The following is a 15,890-nucleotide window of genomic DNA, read 5'->3' on the forward strand; positions in this document are numbered from 1 at the left end:
ACAAGCTGCAAAAGCTAGAAGTCACAAAAAGCAGAAAAAGTTATTCAAGAATTTGAAAATGAACAACACTGTAAACAACTGCAGCAACAATTTAAGAAATCATAGTAATTACAATGAGAATTGCAATATTCGTGGCTCATGTTATCCTAGTAATGATCATCTAATACGAAGACAACCCAACAGCATCCTCCCACCAGACAGAGTGCTTCTTGCTGCTGCGAAAGACCGCTTTTCTAGACCGTTAGCAAACAATAGACCAACCATTCAATTCCAAAGAGGTGAGATATTGAATCCATATCCAGCGAATGACTCACGACGATCGCCGCAACGATGCACAATTTAATAAGTCATCATTGGAGGTCAAAGTTTATGGCCAGAATTTTAATAGAATGAAAAGTGCGTTGAAAATGACTGAAATTTGTAATAAAATATTAAGTAGTTCTTATGCAATAATCTTAGCTACAGAAACAAGCTGGGATGAAAGTGTTAGGAGTGAAGAAGTCTTCGGCAATAATTACAATGTGTTCAGAGATGATCGCAATTTACAAATGTCTGATAAGAGATCGGGTGGTGGAGTACTAATTGCTATTTCTACAAAATTTAATGCTGAGATCATAACCACTAGAAAAATTAAAGAATTCGAGCACGTATGGGTGAAAACTCGTCTGGCAGAGGAAACACATATTTTCTGCTTAGTGTATTTTCCCCCAAACAACACCCGTAAAGAAGTACATATATGAAAAGTTTTTCCAGATTGCTGAAGAAATCATAACTAACCTTCCTTCCGAAGTGAAAGTACACATTTATGGTGACTTCAATCAACGTGACATTGACTTTTTCCCAGACTCTGAAAATGAGAGCATCCTACTACCAGTGGTAGGAGAGAATGAAACTCTCCAATATATCTTTGATCAAGTTGCATGCTTAGGACTCAACCAAATTATCACGTTAAAAATCAGCAAAACTGTTACTTAGATTTTTTACTAACAAATTCACAAGAAGACTTCTGTCTTACCGAATCCCTTACCCCCTTATGGAAAAATGAAAGATTTCACACTGCAATTGAGTTGTCCATATTTGTTCATGAGTATAATAGACCCGATGAATATGAGTATGACGATGTCTTTCAGTAAGACTTGGCAAATTATGATAGCATAAAGTTAAAATTAAGTAACATTGATTGGCAAACCATTTTCAGGCAGTCTAATGTTGAAACTTCTGTGGAAATGTTTTATAAGATTTTATTTGATACTATTAATGATCAGGTACCTTTTAAGAGAATCACACGACGACTTAACTATAAATAGCCAATATGGTATAATGATAACATTAAAAATCTGAAAAATCGAAAACAGAAGGCCCATAAAAAATATAAAAGAGACAGTAGTAGCGTCAACTTAGGAAATTACTTACAAACTTGTGATCAATTGAATCTGGCAATTGAAATCGCTTCCGAGGAGTACTATTCAAAAACGGAGAGTGAAATTAAATCTTGCCCGAAGAATTTCTTCAATTACGTAAAACATAAACTGAAATCTAATAATTTTCCCTCAAAAATGTTTTTCAAGGGTAAAACTGCTGACAATTCGGAAGATATTTGTACACTATTTGCAAATTACTTCCAAGAAACCTATACTACATTTTCCGAAGAGGATCGAGACCGTGAATATTTTAATTTCTTCCCTGAACATGCTTGTGACATCAATATTCATCACATTAGCGTCCAAGATATTATGCAAACGCTCAATAAATTAGATATCTCTAAAGGTCCCGGACCTGATGGAATTCCTCCCATATTCATGAAAAAACTATCGTTAGAACTAGCCACACCCTTGTTTTGGCTTTTCAATAAATCACTCATGACCGGTATTTTTCCTAAAATATGGAAGGACTCCTATTTGGTACCGATTTACAAAAGTGGAAAAAAATCAGATGTGTGTAATTATCGAGGAATTGCAATTATCTCCTGCATTCCTAAACTTTTAGAAGCGATAATCAATGAAAAAATGTTTTATCAAGTTAAAAATAGAATCACTAATATGCAGCATGGATTTTTTAAGGGTCGCTCGACTAATACAAATTTACTCGAATTTGTTAATTACTCACTGGCTGCTATGGATAAGGGTAATTACATAGAAGCTCTCTATACTGACTTCAGCAAAGCATTTGATCGCATTGATATACCTATGTTATTATTCAAACTACAAAAAATAGGAACTGGTCCTGAACTACTCAAATGGCTTGAGTCGTATCTGACTGATCGTCAGCAAATGGTTCGATTTAAAGGGAGGATATCCAGCCATGTCCTAGTAACCTCAGGAGTTCCACAAGGTTCTCATCTAGGCCCTCTCTTATTCATTTTATTTGTAAACGATATATCTCTTATTTTAAAACACATAAAAGTGTTTTTTTTTTTTTTTTTTCAATTATATAATTTATTAAGGCACACTGCTTAAGCTCTAAGATGCCAAGGGCTTTTTCTAATTTTAATTGACAAATAACTTAAAACTAGGATAGTATATTAAGATAATGTAATGACTTTGGCAGATCCCGCCTTCAGCTGGCAATCGGCACCGGCCGGCGTACTGAATGTAACACGTTGGTAAGTATCTTGGTATTAGCCGCTTTTTTCTGTCCGTGTGGGTTCGCGGGGAACACCCCCAGGCTACGAATACCAGGCGGGTGGCCCATATTCATCTCATAGACTACAGCGGCCGTCCGTGGGCAATGATGATGATGTTACGGAGGAAAATGAAAAAAAAAAAAAATATACAGAGAAGTAAATATTACGGAGAACAGAGTAAAAAGGGGATATGGGAACAAAATGACTAAGAACGACAAAGATCTAATTAGTTGACATCGAGATGGTGAAAAAACGTGGGAGGGGGAAGCAGAAAATTTAGTGACAGCAGAAAGATCTTGTTAGTTCCAATGAAGATGGTGGACAGACGAGGGATGGGGAGATTCGGGCGGATGTTAGTGTCGAACCTGTGGGTGGAGTTTCTTCTTAGCATCAGTCGAGGAACAGGGGTAACTAACGCAGATTACACTTGTATATTAATGTGTTTAAGGAATTTATATATGAGTAACATATATGATATATCCCGACTCGCCAACACATCTCGAACCGGAACATCAGGTGGTCTACCTCGGGCCCTGAGGGAGTCCTTTAAAACAGACCTGGCGTCACAATACCCCACACATGACCATACGACATGCTCGATGTCCTGATAACCGTTGCCACAGGTGCAGAGACCGCTCTCCATGACCCCAATACGCCGAAGATGTGCGTTGAATGTGTAGTGATTAGACATGAGCCGAGACATAACACGAATGAAATCGCGACTCACGTTCATCCTCCTGAACCAAGGTTTCGTCGATACCCTAGGGATAATGGAATGTAGCCATCGTCCCAGTTCGTCATTACTCCATGAAGTTTGCCAACTTTCAAGTGCTCTTCGACGAGAAATACTGAAAAATTCATTGAAGCAGATTGGTCTTTCATAAATATCACCTTCTAATGCGCCCACTTTAGCCAATGAGTCTGCCTTTTCATTTCCCGGAATGGAACAATGTGAAGGGACCCAGACTAACGATATTGAATAAGACCGTTCAGATAAAGTTCGCAAGTGTTCCCGTATTTTCCCCAGGAAATATGGGGGATACTTTCCTGGCTTCATTGCCCGGAGAGCTTCTATTGAGCTTAGACTGTCCGTGACAATGAAGTAATGGTCTTTGGGCAACGTTTCAATGATCTCGAGGGTGTACTGAATAGCAGCTAATTCTGCGACGTAAACTGAAGCCGGATCACTGAGTTTGTACGAAGCGGTGATGTTCTGATTGAAGATGCCGAAGCCTGTGGACTCGTTGATGTTTGATCCGTCAGTGTAAAACATCTTTTCACAGTTGACTGTTCTAAATTTATTATAAAAAATATTTGGGGCCACTTGAGGGCGCACGTGTTCCGGAATTCCACGAATCTCTTCTCTCATGGATGTGTCGAAAAACACAGTAGAATCAGAAGTATCCAACAAATGAGCACGGTTGGAAATAAACGAAGAAGGATTAATATTCTGAGCCATGTAATCAAAATACAAGGACATAAAACGGGTCTGAGAATTGAGCTCGACAAGCCTTTCGAAGTTTTCAATCACCATCGGATTTAAGATATCGCATCGGATTAGCAATCGATATGAGAGATCCCAGAATCGATTTTTCAACGGTAAGACGCCAGCAAGCACTTCGAGACTCATCGTATGAGTCGACTGCATGCAACCTAAGGCAATACGCAAACAACGATACTGAATTCTTTCCAGTTTAATGAAATGGGTGTTCGCGGCGGATCGGAAGCAGAAGCATCCATATTCCATTACGGACAATATCGTTGTTTGGTACAGCCTGATCAGGTCTCCTGGGTGGGCACCCCACCATGATCCGGTTATTGTACGAAGAAAGTTAATTCTCTGTTGGCATTTTTGTTTCAGATACCTAATATGACATCCCCAGGTGCCTTTGGAGTCGAACCAGACCCCGAGATATTTGAATGTGAAGACCTGAGCTATGGTTTCACCCCTTAGTTGAAGCTGTGGTTGTGCTGGTTCTCGCTTCCTTGAAAATACAACCAGCTCAGTTTTCTCCGTAGAGAAGTCGATACCAAGTTGAAGAGCCCACGTGGACAAGTTGTGGAGTGTATCTTGTAATGGTCCTTGCAGATCGGCAGTTTTGGATCCTATAATGGACACAACGCTGTCGTCGGCAAGTTGTCTTAGCGTGCAAGATGTGTTGATATATTCATCGATATCTTTTACGTAAAAATTGTATAAAAGGGGGCTTAAGCATGAGCCCTGAGGAAGACCCATGTAGCTAAATCGTATTGTCGACAAATCACCATGTGCGAAATACATGTGTTTCTCGGACAATAGATTATATAAAAAGGTGTTCAAAACCGGCGAAAGACCATGCTGGTGCAGCTTCTTAGATAGGATATTTATAGAAACTGAATCAAAAGCCCCCTTGATGTCTAGAAATACTGATGCCATTTGTTCTTTACGAGCAAATGCCATTTGAATTTCTGTTGAGAGCAACGCAAGACAATCGTTCGTTCCTTTACCCCTGCGGAAACCAAATTGTGTATCTGAAAGAAAGCCATTAGTTTCGACCCAATTGTCTAGACGGAAGAGAATCATTTTTTCGAACAACTTCCGGATACAGGAAAGCATAGCAATCGGCCGATACGAATTGTGTTCGGAGGCTGGTTTCCCAGGTTTTTGAATGGCGATAACTCTCACTTGTCTCCAGTCGTGTGGGACAATATTACCCTCGAGGAACTTGTTGAATAAATTCAGCAAGCGTCTTTTGGCGGTGTCAGGCAGATTCTTCAACAAGTTGAATTTGATTCTGTCTAATCCCGGGGCCTTATTGTTACATGACAAGAGCGCAAGTGAGAACTCTACCATCGAAAACGGTGTTTCGTTTGTATTTGATGTCGCGGCGCGGGAGATCTTCTGTGCCGGAACAGAGTCTGGACATACTTTTTTAGCGAAATCGAATATCCAACGGTTGGAATATTCGTCGCTTTCGTTCGTGGTGTTTTGGTTTCGCATTCGTCGGGCTGTGTTCCAAAGAGTGCTCATCGATGTTTCTTTGGTTAATCCGTCAACAAACCGTCGCCAGTAACCTAGTTTCTTTGCTTTAACTAAGTTCTTCATTTGCTTATCTAGCGCTGCGTAATTTCTATAATTATCAGGTGTTCCATATTTTCTGAACTTTTTGAATGCTAAAGATCTTTCCGCGTTCAGTGATGAGCACTCTTTGTCCCACCACGGATTGGGGGGAAGGATGTTAGTTTTCGCGCCGGGTACACGTTTCGTCTGAGCTTGAATCGCGGAGTCGAGAATCAAGCCAGCCAAAAGCGTGTACTGTTCCTCCGGAGGAAGTTCTTGTGTTGTTTCCAGTTTCTCAGACATCGAATTTGCGTAATATTTCCAATCAATATTTCGTGTGAGGTCATACGAAACATTGATTGTCTCCGATGGTCTTAATCCGTTGGCGATTGAAATTACGATAGGTAAATGATCGCTACCGTGGGGATCGGGGATTACCTTCCACTTGCAATCCAACCGTAGCGATGTCGAGCAAAGGGATAAATCCAGCGCACTTGGTCTTGCTGGTGGTGCAGGAATCCGTGTCATTTCTCCCGTATTCAATATTGTCATATTGAAGTTGTCACAAATATCATGGATCATAGCTGATCTGTTATCGTCATGAAGACAACCCCATCCCGTACCGTGTGAGTTAAAGTCTCCTAAAACCAACGTTGGTGCGGGAAGGAGTTCTATGATATCACTGAGCCGCTGATGCCCAATCGAGGCTCTAGGGGGAATGTAGATGGAAGCAATACAAAGGTCCTTACCTTTGATTGTAACATGACATGCGACAACTTCAATACCTGGTATCGAGAGGAGGTTAATTCGATAAAAGGAATAGCACTTTTTGATTCCCAAAAGTACTCCTCCATAGGGGGTTTCTCGATCCAAACGAATAATATTAAAATTGTGGAAGTTGAGAGATATTTCAGAAGTTAACCAAGTTTCGCACAATGCAAATGCATCGCAATTCGTGGTATATAATAAATGTTTGAAGGAATCAATTTTTGGGATGATACTTCTGCAATTCCATTGTAAAACAGTGATCAAATCCTTGACCTCATTGGATAAATTAGCCATCGAAGGATACAATCGCTGAAAGAAGGGGCCATTTTACAGTCAACTGTTTCAAAAACGTCTCAGCTACGGGTACAAAGGTCATCAAAATACCTTTCAAGGGGTCAGAGATATTGAAAGTTTTAAAAATCCAGTCCACTATATCAGAGAATTTAATAAATCCAGCATTTGGTTGATTCTTTGACTGGTCTTTAGGGGCAATTGAGTTTTTGTTTGTCTTAGGAAGTGTTGGAAACTCCTTATCAGATCTCAGTTTTTCTAGATCAGGAGCTATTCTTTGCTTCGGTGTTTTACTAACACTACCATTAGCTGTTACTTTTGGAGGCCCCTCAAGGGCCACCTTCGAACCCTTACTAGGTAGCTTATGAGAGGAAATATTTCTCCTTTTCCTGTTGCTACGAGGGATGGCCGAAGATGTGCCTTCGAGAGGGTCGTCTGAATCGCACTCGTCTGTTGACAAGCAAGCATAGGGATTTGCAGATGGGCTTGGTGGTGTAGCACTCTTTAGCATTTCTGCAAATGTGCGCTTGGAGCGTTCCCTCAAAGAGTGCTTTAGCTTATCTCCACGCAATTTGTAGGTGGGACATGCTGAGAGATCATGCGGACCCTCACTGCAGTAGAGACACTTTTCAATGTCTCTTCCGCAAGAGCCATCCGCATGACGCTCTCCACACTTCGAACAACGGGGCTGATTCGCACAATGGGAGGCTGTGTGTCCTAATTGCTGGCAATTAGTACAGTTCATAACCCGCGGCACGAAGAGACGTACGGGTAGACGAACCCTGTCCAGAAGGACATAATTTGGCAAAGCCGAACCAGCGAAGGTCACACGATACGAGTTCGATTGAGGATAAGATTTTGACCCATCCTCGGCGATCGATACTGAATGCAAGCGTTTGCAATCCGGTATCTTCAGATTCTTGAGTAAGGGGTTTTTGAAACCGCCAACCCCGTGCTCAAGAATATCTGCGCAAGTCAAACCTGCATCTGTGACCACGCCGTCTATTTCGACTTCGCGGGCTGGTACATATACGCGATAATCCCGCGTAAAGAGCTCATTTCGAACGATCTCATTAGCCTGCTTTAAGCTGGTCAACGAGACCCTGAGTTTGTCGGAGCGCATTTTTACTATTTGTGTGATAGTCGGGTAATGTGACGTCAGGTTCTTATTTAATGTCAATAAATTCAATGCTTTATCTTTAGATTTGGTCCGGAAGTACACCACATATGGACCGGTCGATAGCGAGGGTTCATCGGAATATTCCTTAATCCGGGGGGTTTTATTACTGTCAACAACAGGCGGATTAGGATCTGTCTTCATTTCTTCGTCTGGAGGGGGAGGACTCATTGTGCTTACTGTAGCACGAGGTTATATTTAGGCAAGTGGTAAATTATAAGAGGGATGCAACAATAAACTGTAATAAGGGCAGAATAAAGAAAAAAGCAATACTTAGCTTGTTGTACAGTTGCAAGGAACGGTCGCCAAAAAACCTCTACGAGGAAAAGCACAAAGCACCAGCTAACGGTTCGGTGCGAAGGTGCAAAAAACCTCACCGAGGAAAAGGCACAAATAAATTGTTTATAGTTTGTATGGACTAACGGTATCACTTCACTTCAATGTTCGATCACAATCGACACAGGGAACAATGGCCGCTTGTTTATAATCCGCACACTTGGCCTTGATCGGCGGAACAATAACCGGCTAACGGTACCGTTTCGATCGACCGCTCACAATAAGGCACTGTTCTATTATATAATGCGAAAAAAAACCTCTCAGAGGAAAAAGCACTATTGTCTATCACACAATATCGTCCGACCACTTTATCACACACACACAACTGGTTTTCAATGCTTTCGCAGTAAATCCAAATCACGTCTGTTCGCTCGGAAGGTTGAAACGGCAATGGCATATAAAAGTGTTAATTTATGCCGATGACATGAAGCTCTTCCTAGAAATAAAAAGTGATGTAGACAAGGTGGTATTTCAAGATGAAGTGCAAACGTTCCATGTCTGGTGTAACAAAAGCCTTTTGAAACTAAACGTCAATAAATGTAAAGTAATAGCTTTCAGTAGGAAACAAAACACACCAGATATCACAATTAAACTAGGCGATCAAACAGTAGAAAGATGTATTAGAATTAGAGATCTAGGAGTAATTTTAGATAAAAAGTTGACTTTCATCGATCACTATAATACGATAATAGGCAAAGCTAATAACATGCTTGCATTTATAAAACGCTTCAGCTATAATTTTTGCGATCCTTACACGATTAAAACATTATATATTGCCTACGTAAGGTCTATACTTGAATATTGTAGCATTGTTTGGTCCCCATTCTCAATCACTCACAAGGAACGTATAGAATCAGTTCAAAAGCAATTCCTATTATTTGCACTCCGTAAGTTAGGTTGGGCAAGATTTCCTCTACCATCATACAAAGCTCGTTGCATGCTCATTGACATCCACACATTAGAAGAGCGTCGAGAACAATTAATGGTTTCATTCATACATAACATCGTTACACATCGGGTTGATTCATCTTTACTTCTGTCTAAACTTAATTTTTATATACCTTCCCGACAATTACGAAACCGAGCTATATTCTATATAAGTCATTATCGTACCAACTATGCTAAATTTGGTCCATTAAATCAAATGATGTCAACTTATAATAAGCATTGCGGAGCAATTGACTTTACAATGACAACAGCCCAGCTCAAACAATATTTTAATTCAATACGACCTAGGTCCTAGAACATAATGCACATTAATGTTTATTTTAGAAAATATCACACGTGTTAAAATGTAATCAATACAATGTAATGGTCTACTATAGTTTGACGACAAATAAATAAATAAATAAATAAATAAATAAATTCTGAGCCTCGATTCAGGACCTGATTTCTGATTATGAATTTGATTTCAGGGAATTATGAATTCAAAGACTAAAATTTTATAACCAATTAGTTTAATTTATATCGTTTATTTATACCCGGCTTTAACATAGTTACGGTCGTTCGCCGGGCCTTATTTTCGAAATCAGACTTTGCAACTGAATCAAAATTCTGGACCTTGATTCGGGGAAAAAAATTCTGGACCTGGATTCGGAAACTGTTTTCTGTTTATTTGCGAACTAAAGTCTTGAACGGATTTCTGGACCATTATACTGGAATTAAATTCTGAATTTGAATTCTAAACCGGGATTCAAGAGCTGCATTCTGCAACTGAATTTTGGACAGTTTTTAAAGCAGTTATTTTAGTAGTATTTTGACTATTTCATTAGCATTTTCAAGCATTTATTTCGTGCTGTTTTTAACTATTTTTTCGAGCAGATTTATAACAGCTTTTCAAACAGTTTATTCGGAGTAGTTTTTGTGACATTTCGAGTTTTTTTTTATGGTTTGTCGAGCATTCTAACAATTTTCAACAAATAGTTTTTTCTCGTAGTTTTCTGTACAATTTTTGAGCATTTTTTCGAGTAGTTCAGTTTTTGGATAACTTTCGAATTTTTAATCGTTCAGTTTCAGGAGCTTTTCTGAGCATTCTTCGGGTAGATTTTTGGCAGTTTTTTTTAACAGTTTCAGGGCACTTGTTCCAGATGTCTTCAAACAGTTTTCCGGGCAGTTATTTGACTATTTTATTAGCATTTGTCAAGTTTGTCGAACAATTTTTAACTATTTTTCCGAGCAGATTTATAGTAGCGTTTCAAACAATTTATTTAGAATAGTGTTTTAATCAAATCAAATAAAGCATTTCTAAAGTTTGTGAAGCTGTTTTTTTTTAGCATTTGTCAAGTAGGTTTTTAAAAGCTTTCGAAGTGTTATTTCACAGTTTCTTGTTCAGTTTTTAGGCATTTTCCGAATGGTTTTTAGGCAGTTTTAGGACGATTTTGTTTGTTTTTTTTTTTTGAAATTTTATGTTTGGTTCCAGCAGCTTTTTTCAGCGTTCTTCTTCTTTTTAACAGCTTTTCGAGCAATCTTAGAGCACTTTTTCGAGATGTGATGTCTTCAAACAGTTTTTCAACTAGTTATTTAGAGTAGTATTTTTAATTGTTTTTTGAACATTTTCAAGTTTTTTTAACAGTTTTGTAGTATTTTTTATTATGTTATCTTGTTTATTTGCACCATTTGGGACATTTTCAAAATTGGACAATCAGTTTTGAGCATTTCTCGTGTAGCTTCTCAACAGCTGTAAATCTGATAACACCGGCAATGATATACAGATGGCGTTTCGATCGGCTGACATCGCTTAATTTTGGGCGGTAAATTCGCAGTATCCGTCGCTTGAATATTTTTCTTGTTTCGCGAATATCAACACTTTTCACTAACCAACACCTAAATCGACCAATTGCTTCACTATAAATTATTTGATACACATTGAAATCTGCCTTTTTTCGAAGGTAACACTTCTGCACTTCTCCTCTCAAGGTTAGGAATTCAGCTTAAAATGTAGTTTCAAGATTAAATTCCAGAAACTGTGGAAGAATTCAAGTCCAGAATTCAGCTTCCGAATTCAGGTCCAAGATTCAATTCAGAATTCAGTTCCAACTTTTACCTACTTAATAGGCAATGCAGAAATTATCAAAGTTGTCGTCTGAGAAACTTTTGAGAAACAGTGATTGTATATGTGAAGAGTTTCGTGCTCTAGCAGGAATCCCACAAAGAAGTCATCTAGAACCGCTGATAATTTTACAGTACATCAACGATGTGAGTTGTGCTCGGAATAGACTACGGCTTTCATTTGCTGATATTCAGCTGTACTCACAATATTGCCATGGATTTCAATTGTATCGAATCGATGTAACGTAGATTTTTCCGCCGGATGTCTTGAATGCGCCGAACCTCGTCGAATCGTAGGTGTGGATAATTGTGAAGAAAAAACTTAGAAAACTTAGCGAAAAAGTCATTTAGAAGTTTGGGTATCCTTGGGGTACCACTTTGTGCTCAGTTTTCTTATGAACGTTTCGTCTTCGATTACTCAGTGCATTAGCAGTTTCGGTGGAACTGACAACGTCACCTGAGCAGCTCCGAAGATCTCGAAATTTTGATCTAAGTGGATTGAGAAATACATGATTAGACAACAATTGAAATCATCATTGAATCGTTAAATACCGATGTAAATCATGAGTAGTGACCGAGATACAGTGGCGCGATTAGTTATAAAATCCAAATTTATGTAGAGAAAACTAATCCCTACTTTGTATAAATCGGATTCAATCGAATATTTACTCGGCTAGACTAGACTAGACGAATAAAGTTCCGGTGAATGGATGTCTCGCTACATCCGAAGAGCGCAGCCCTGATCCCGAAACTCGGAAGCAAATATGACCGGAAAATGTCAAAACCAAGACACACGACCTGTTGTGCAGTACAAGTACAGTACAGTGAATACGGATGCGGTAAATAATTCAGCATCCAATAGAGAAAGTAGCAATGCACTGAACTCCAAGCCAAGACAGCTGCCGAAGCGTGTGCCCCCTCCCGCCCCCGTAAACACTTGAGTGAAATGTGAGCAACTGAACGGACGTGACCGGATCCGTTCCTTTCCTTTCCTTTCCTTTCTACCTTTCGTCAAGAGGCGTCGTCGTCGTTGGAGGGTTGGGGGGGGGGGTATGTCCCCACATTCATTGTAATGTTTATTTTGCAGCCTCATAAATTGAAAGGGCATAACAAACACTTGCTCGAGACGGAGGAGATTGGTTTGGAACGAAAATCAACTTTTGCTGATGCAGCCCCATTCTTTGTCTTTGTTCGGACGAGGTTTTGATGTCGGTAGGGCCACGTGTTTGTTTAGACAGTTGCCCGAGTCGAGAGGAAGAAGACGAGTGTCGGTAAATGGGAAGTGCAAGCTATCAATTCAACTACTCAATAATGGGTGAACCCCTCGGAAGTGCTGTATGACATTCCGGTCGGTTCCTTGGCTCGGTGATGGATGGTAATGTTCTGGGCTTGTGGTAGCAGACAGTAAGGGAAGGCCCTTCGACGTTTTCGTTTGATGGTTGGAGTCTCGAGTCCAACGGAGATAGTTTTCTTTCTGTGAGTTGTAACAGTAAATTAATGACCCAGGGAGGAGAAACTCGGCTTCCAGAGTGCGACGTCTTGAAGTGTATGCGTGACAGCCCTCCCCCCATAAAAACACAGTCGACATGCGTACGTAATGAATGAGCCACTCCAGAAAGATGGCAAGATTTTCCATGCATTGATGATGAGGTTAGGACCAAGATGAAAGAAGACCATTTGCAGTGTTTGTAATTAGATTAATGTCGAACATCAAACAGGAAAACCGAGAACCGGGTGTCGGTCTGTGCAAGCAAAAACACGTTGCAATGGAATATTTTGCCCCTTTTCCGTTTCTTGCTGAAAGGTGTTTATGCGACACCTGCTGTTGAATAAATCATTATGATTACAGTAGCCTTTGCCACGGGCAAGGGTTAGGGTTGCCATGGTTGCGACTGGATACAAAGTAAACAAAAGTGAAAAAAATAAGTCACTGGTAGCAAAAACGAAACGCACTGTGGTGGTGCTGGTGGTGGTCAATCGAACGAAAACCATTCCGGACTGGATGCCAGTCCAGTCCAGAGGCCAGTCGGAAGGGTTCGGATGTGTAAATCAATTGGTCAGGAGAAACAGTGGACGAAAATCAATTTAAACACTATCGGAGGTTTCAAACGCCACACAAAACGGCGGACACCGGATGACACCGGACCTGGGGGCCCGTGTCGCCGTTCTCCGGGCCATGCCAGGCTCTTACCTTGTTTCGATGATAAAATTGGCAACGGGTGCATTCCTCGGATCCTGTGAGTGGGCCCACGATAAATGGACCGAACGTGACGTGAAGCTCAGCACAAGCGGCCGACCCGGCGGTTCCGGAACGTCTGCTCGTGATGATGTTGCGGGAAAGAGAGAGAGAGAGAAAAACAGAAAGGGAAACGTTAGTGCTTCGGAATGTATCGGCACCGGACCTGGCGTCATTCATCGAAGGGTTTGTGGCTAGCTAGCTAGCTAGCTAGCACAGTGAAGTACCCACCTTGGACTAATAAATCTACGATGGCTTCCGGGCTGTGCCGGTCGTTCACCAGGCAGCTGTACTCGGCCGTATCCGAGGCCGTGGTTGGCCTGATGTGGAGACTAAAATTGTCAGGTAGCAGCGTTATCTGCGTCGAGTCAAGTCGAGTTGAGTCGAGGTTGGGAGAAAATATTCAACACAGAAAAAGGTAATTAGTAGACGACGTACGGACGGCTCTTTTTGAACGATGAATGGTGGGCTTCGATGAACCTCGATGTGCGACAGTGATAGTAATTTATTAGTCGGTTTCATAACTTGCTCTACCTCGGCCCGAACCGAACCGAAACGATCAATGGCGCGGACTGAATTCAGGTTCTGTGCCCGGCCAGACAGCCAGCCAACCAGCCAACCAGACACGTACTTAATTGCAGTGAGAAAGATTGCATTTTGCGGCAACGTTCCCTCAAAGCTGTTCGACATTGCGACAGTTTACTTGCCGATAATGAACTCTACTCCCGATGCTACCAATATTTCCCCTTCTTTTAGTTGGTGATAAATCACCGAAGTCAACTCATGGGAACTAACATTCCAAGTTGGCTAAACTACATTATTGCTGTTTTGTATACAATTAATTTTGGGAAAATCTGGGAAAAAAATAGAAATTCAGATTCCAAATCGCATCAACGCAAATCGATGATAATCTGTAAGGGCTAGATCTGGTGAGTAAACTGCAAACAAACTTATCTCGAAAGAACAATTTAAACTCGATCGGAGCGCCCTTTATTTAGCTTTAGTTACGTTTCTGAGGCTTTTGGAACGGTCGGAAACTTTTTAAGATCGGTCTTTCACAATTTACGTATTTCAGCCATTACTTACGTATTATAGGTAGTGACCGAAATACGAAATAAAATTTGCATTCCGGAAACATTGACTTAAAATTGGAATTTTTAACCAACCTAACTTGATCGAAATTCGTTGAGCCATCTCGGAGGAAATTGTGCGCATAGAAAGCGAAGTACGAGACTAAATTTCCCCTGGAAAAGGCCACCAAAAACAGCCGAAACGTCGGGCAGTTTGAAAAATACACTTAGATCTTTTTTACGTGATTTTTTATGTGCTTTTTTTTCACGCGGATCTCAGAAGCTACAAAAATTTCCGAAATTACGCGGTTTTTTTCACGAATTTTCAAAGTTATCTGGTTTTCTTGTTTTGTTTTAGAGAAACATGAAAAGTCGAGATCTGGCGATGTCCGTAAATTTTTTTTTAAGTCAACTCTTTGCAGAATTTTAATTACACCAGATCTTTATGTTTCAAGCAATTCTAAGGCTTTCGGCCTCAAAAAAAAAATGTTAGATCTCGGAAATTTCAAAATTATTCCAAGTCCCTTTCTTTAATTTTGCGATTCTTTTTTCTGTGCGGATTTCCGAAGTTACGCGGTTTAAGTCCCAAAATCGTTCTTTTGAGAAAATTTTATTTCTTGAGATTATACCATCGTTTCTTAGCGTTTCATGCATTTCTAAGACAGTTAATATCAAAAAACAAAATTTTCGATTTCGGAATTCTCAAATAAAATTTTAAGTCCAAAAGTCTAATGTCATTTCTAAGACATTTCTAACTCCCAAAGATGTTTTCTCCCAATATTTTTTTTGAGATCACACCATATCTCAACGAGTCATGCATTTCTAATAAATTTAGATTAAAAAAATCAAATCTCAATCTCAGTCGATTTTTTTCAAGAAAATTTTGTTTTGAGGTTACATCAGGGCTGACATTATGCATCTCGAATCGAGTTGCTCGAAACGATTATTTTTGAAGTCGATTCGACTGAACTGAGGCATTACGTATCGCTTTCGACCTCGTGATCGAGATCCTAACAATGTGGTACTAGATTTCGACTGACGCTGCTCGAACTGTCATAACCAGAGATGCCATTTATACAGATTTATCTGTATTATACAGATTTTTACATGCGCATACAGATTTAATACAGAGTACAAATTTCTTAAATTTAATACAGATTTATACAGATTTCACCAAAAGTATTAAGGAAAAAATTAAACTATCTATTAGTATTTGAGCTATCTATTAGTATTTGATTGCAATGACGAGATAAACGTTTAGGAATCAACGTACAAATCACTTTTTAAAATATATATTTTTT

At 39.9% G+C, this 15,890-nt stretch overlaps 1 protein-coding gene across 1 annotated transcript in view; it reads right to left on the reverse strand.

Moving 5' to 3' along the window:
• The window catches only part of LOC131434389 (protein sidekick-2-like), a 183,673-nt gene that overhangs the window by 35,461 nt on the left and 132,322 nt on the right, over positions 1-15,890 (reverse strand). Inside the window, exons 3-4 of the mRNA XM_058601060.1 lie at positions 13,751-13,877; positions 13,475-13,598 (exon numbers count right to left, since the gene is read on the reverse strand). Coding sequence (XP_058457043.1) covers positions 13,475-13,598; positions 13,751-13,877 — 251 coding nt within the window. The remainder of the gene's footprint in view (positions 1-13,474; positions 13,599-13,750; positions 13,878-15,890) is intronic.

This window comes from Malaya genurostris, chromosome 1 (genome assembly GCF_030247185.1).
Source record: "Malaya genurostris strain Urasoe2022 chromosome 1, Malgen_1.1, whole genome shotgun sequence".
Classification (NCBI taxonomy): Eukaryota; Metazoa; Arthropoda; class Insecta; order Diptera; family Culicidae; genus Malaya; species Malaya genurostris.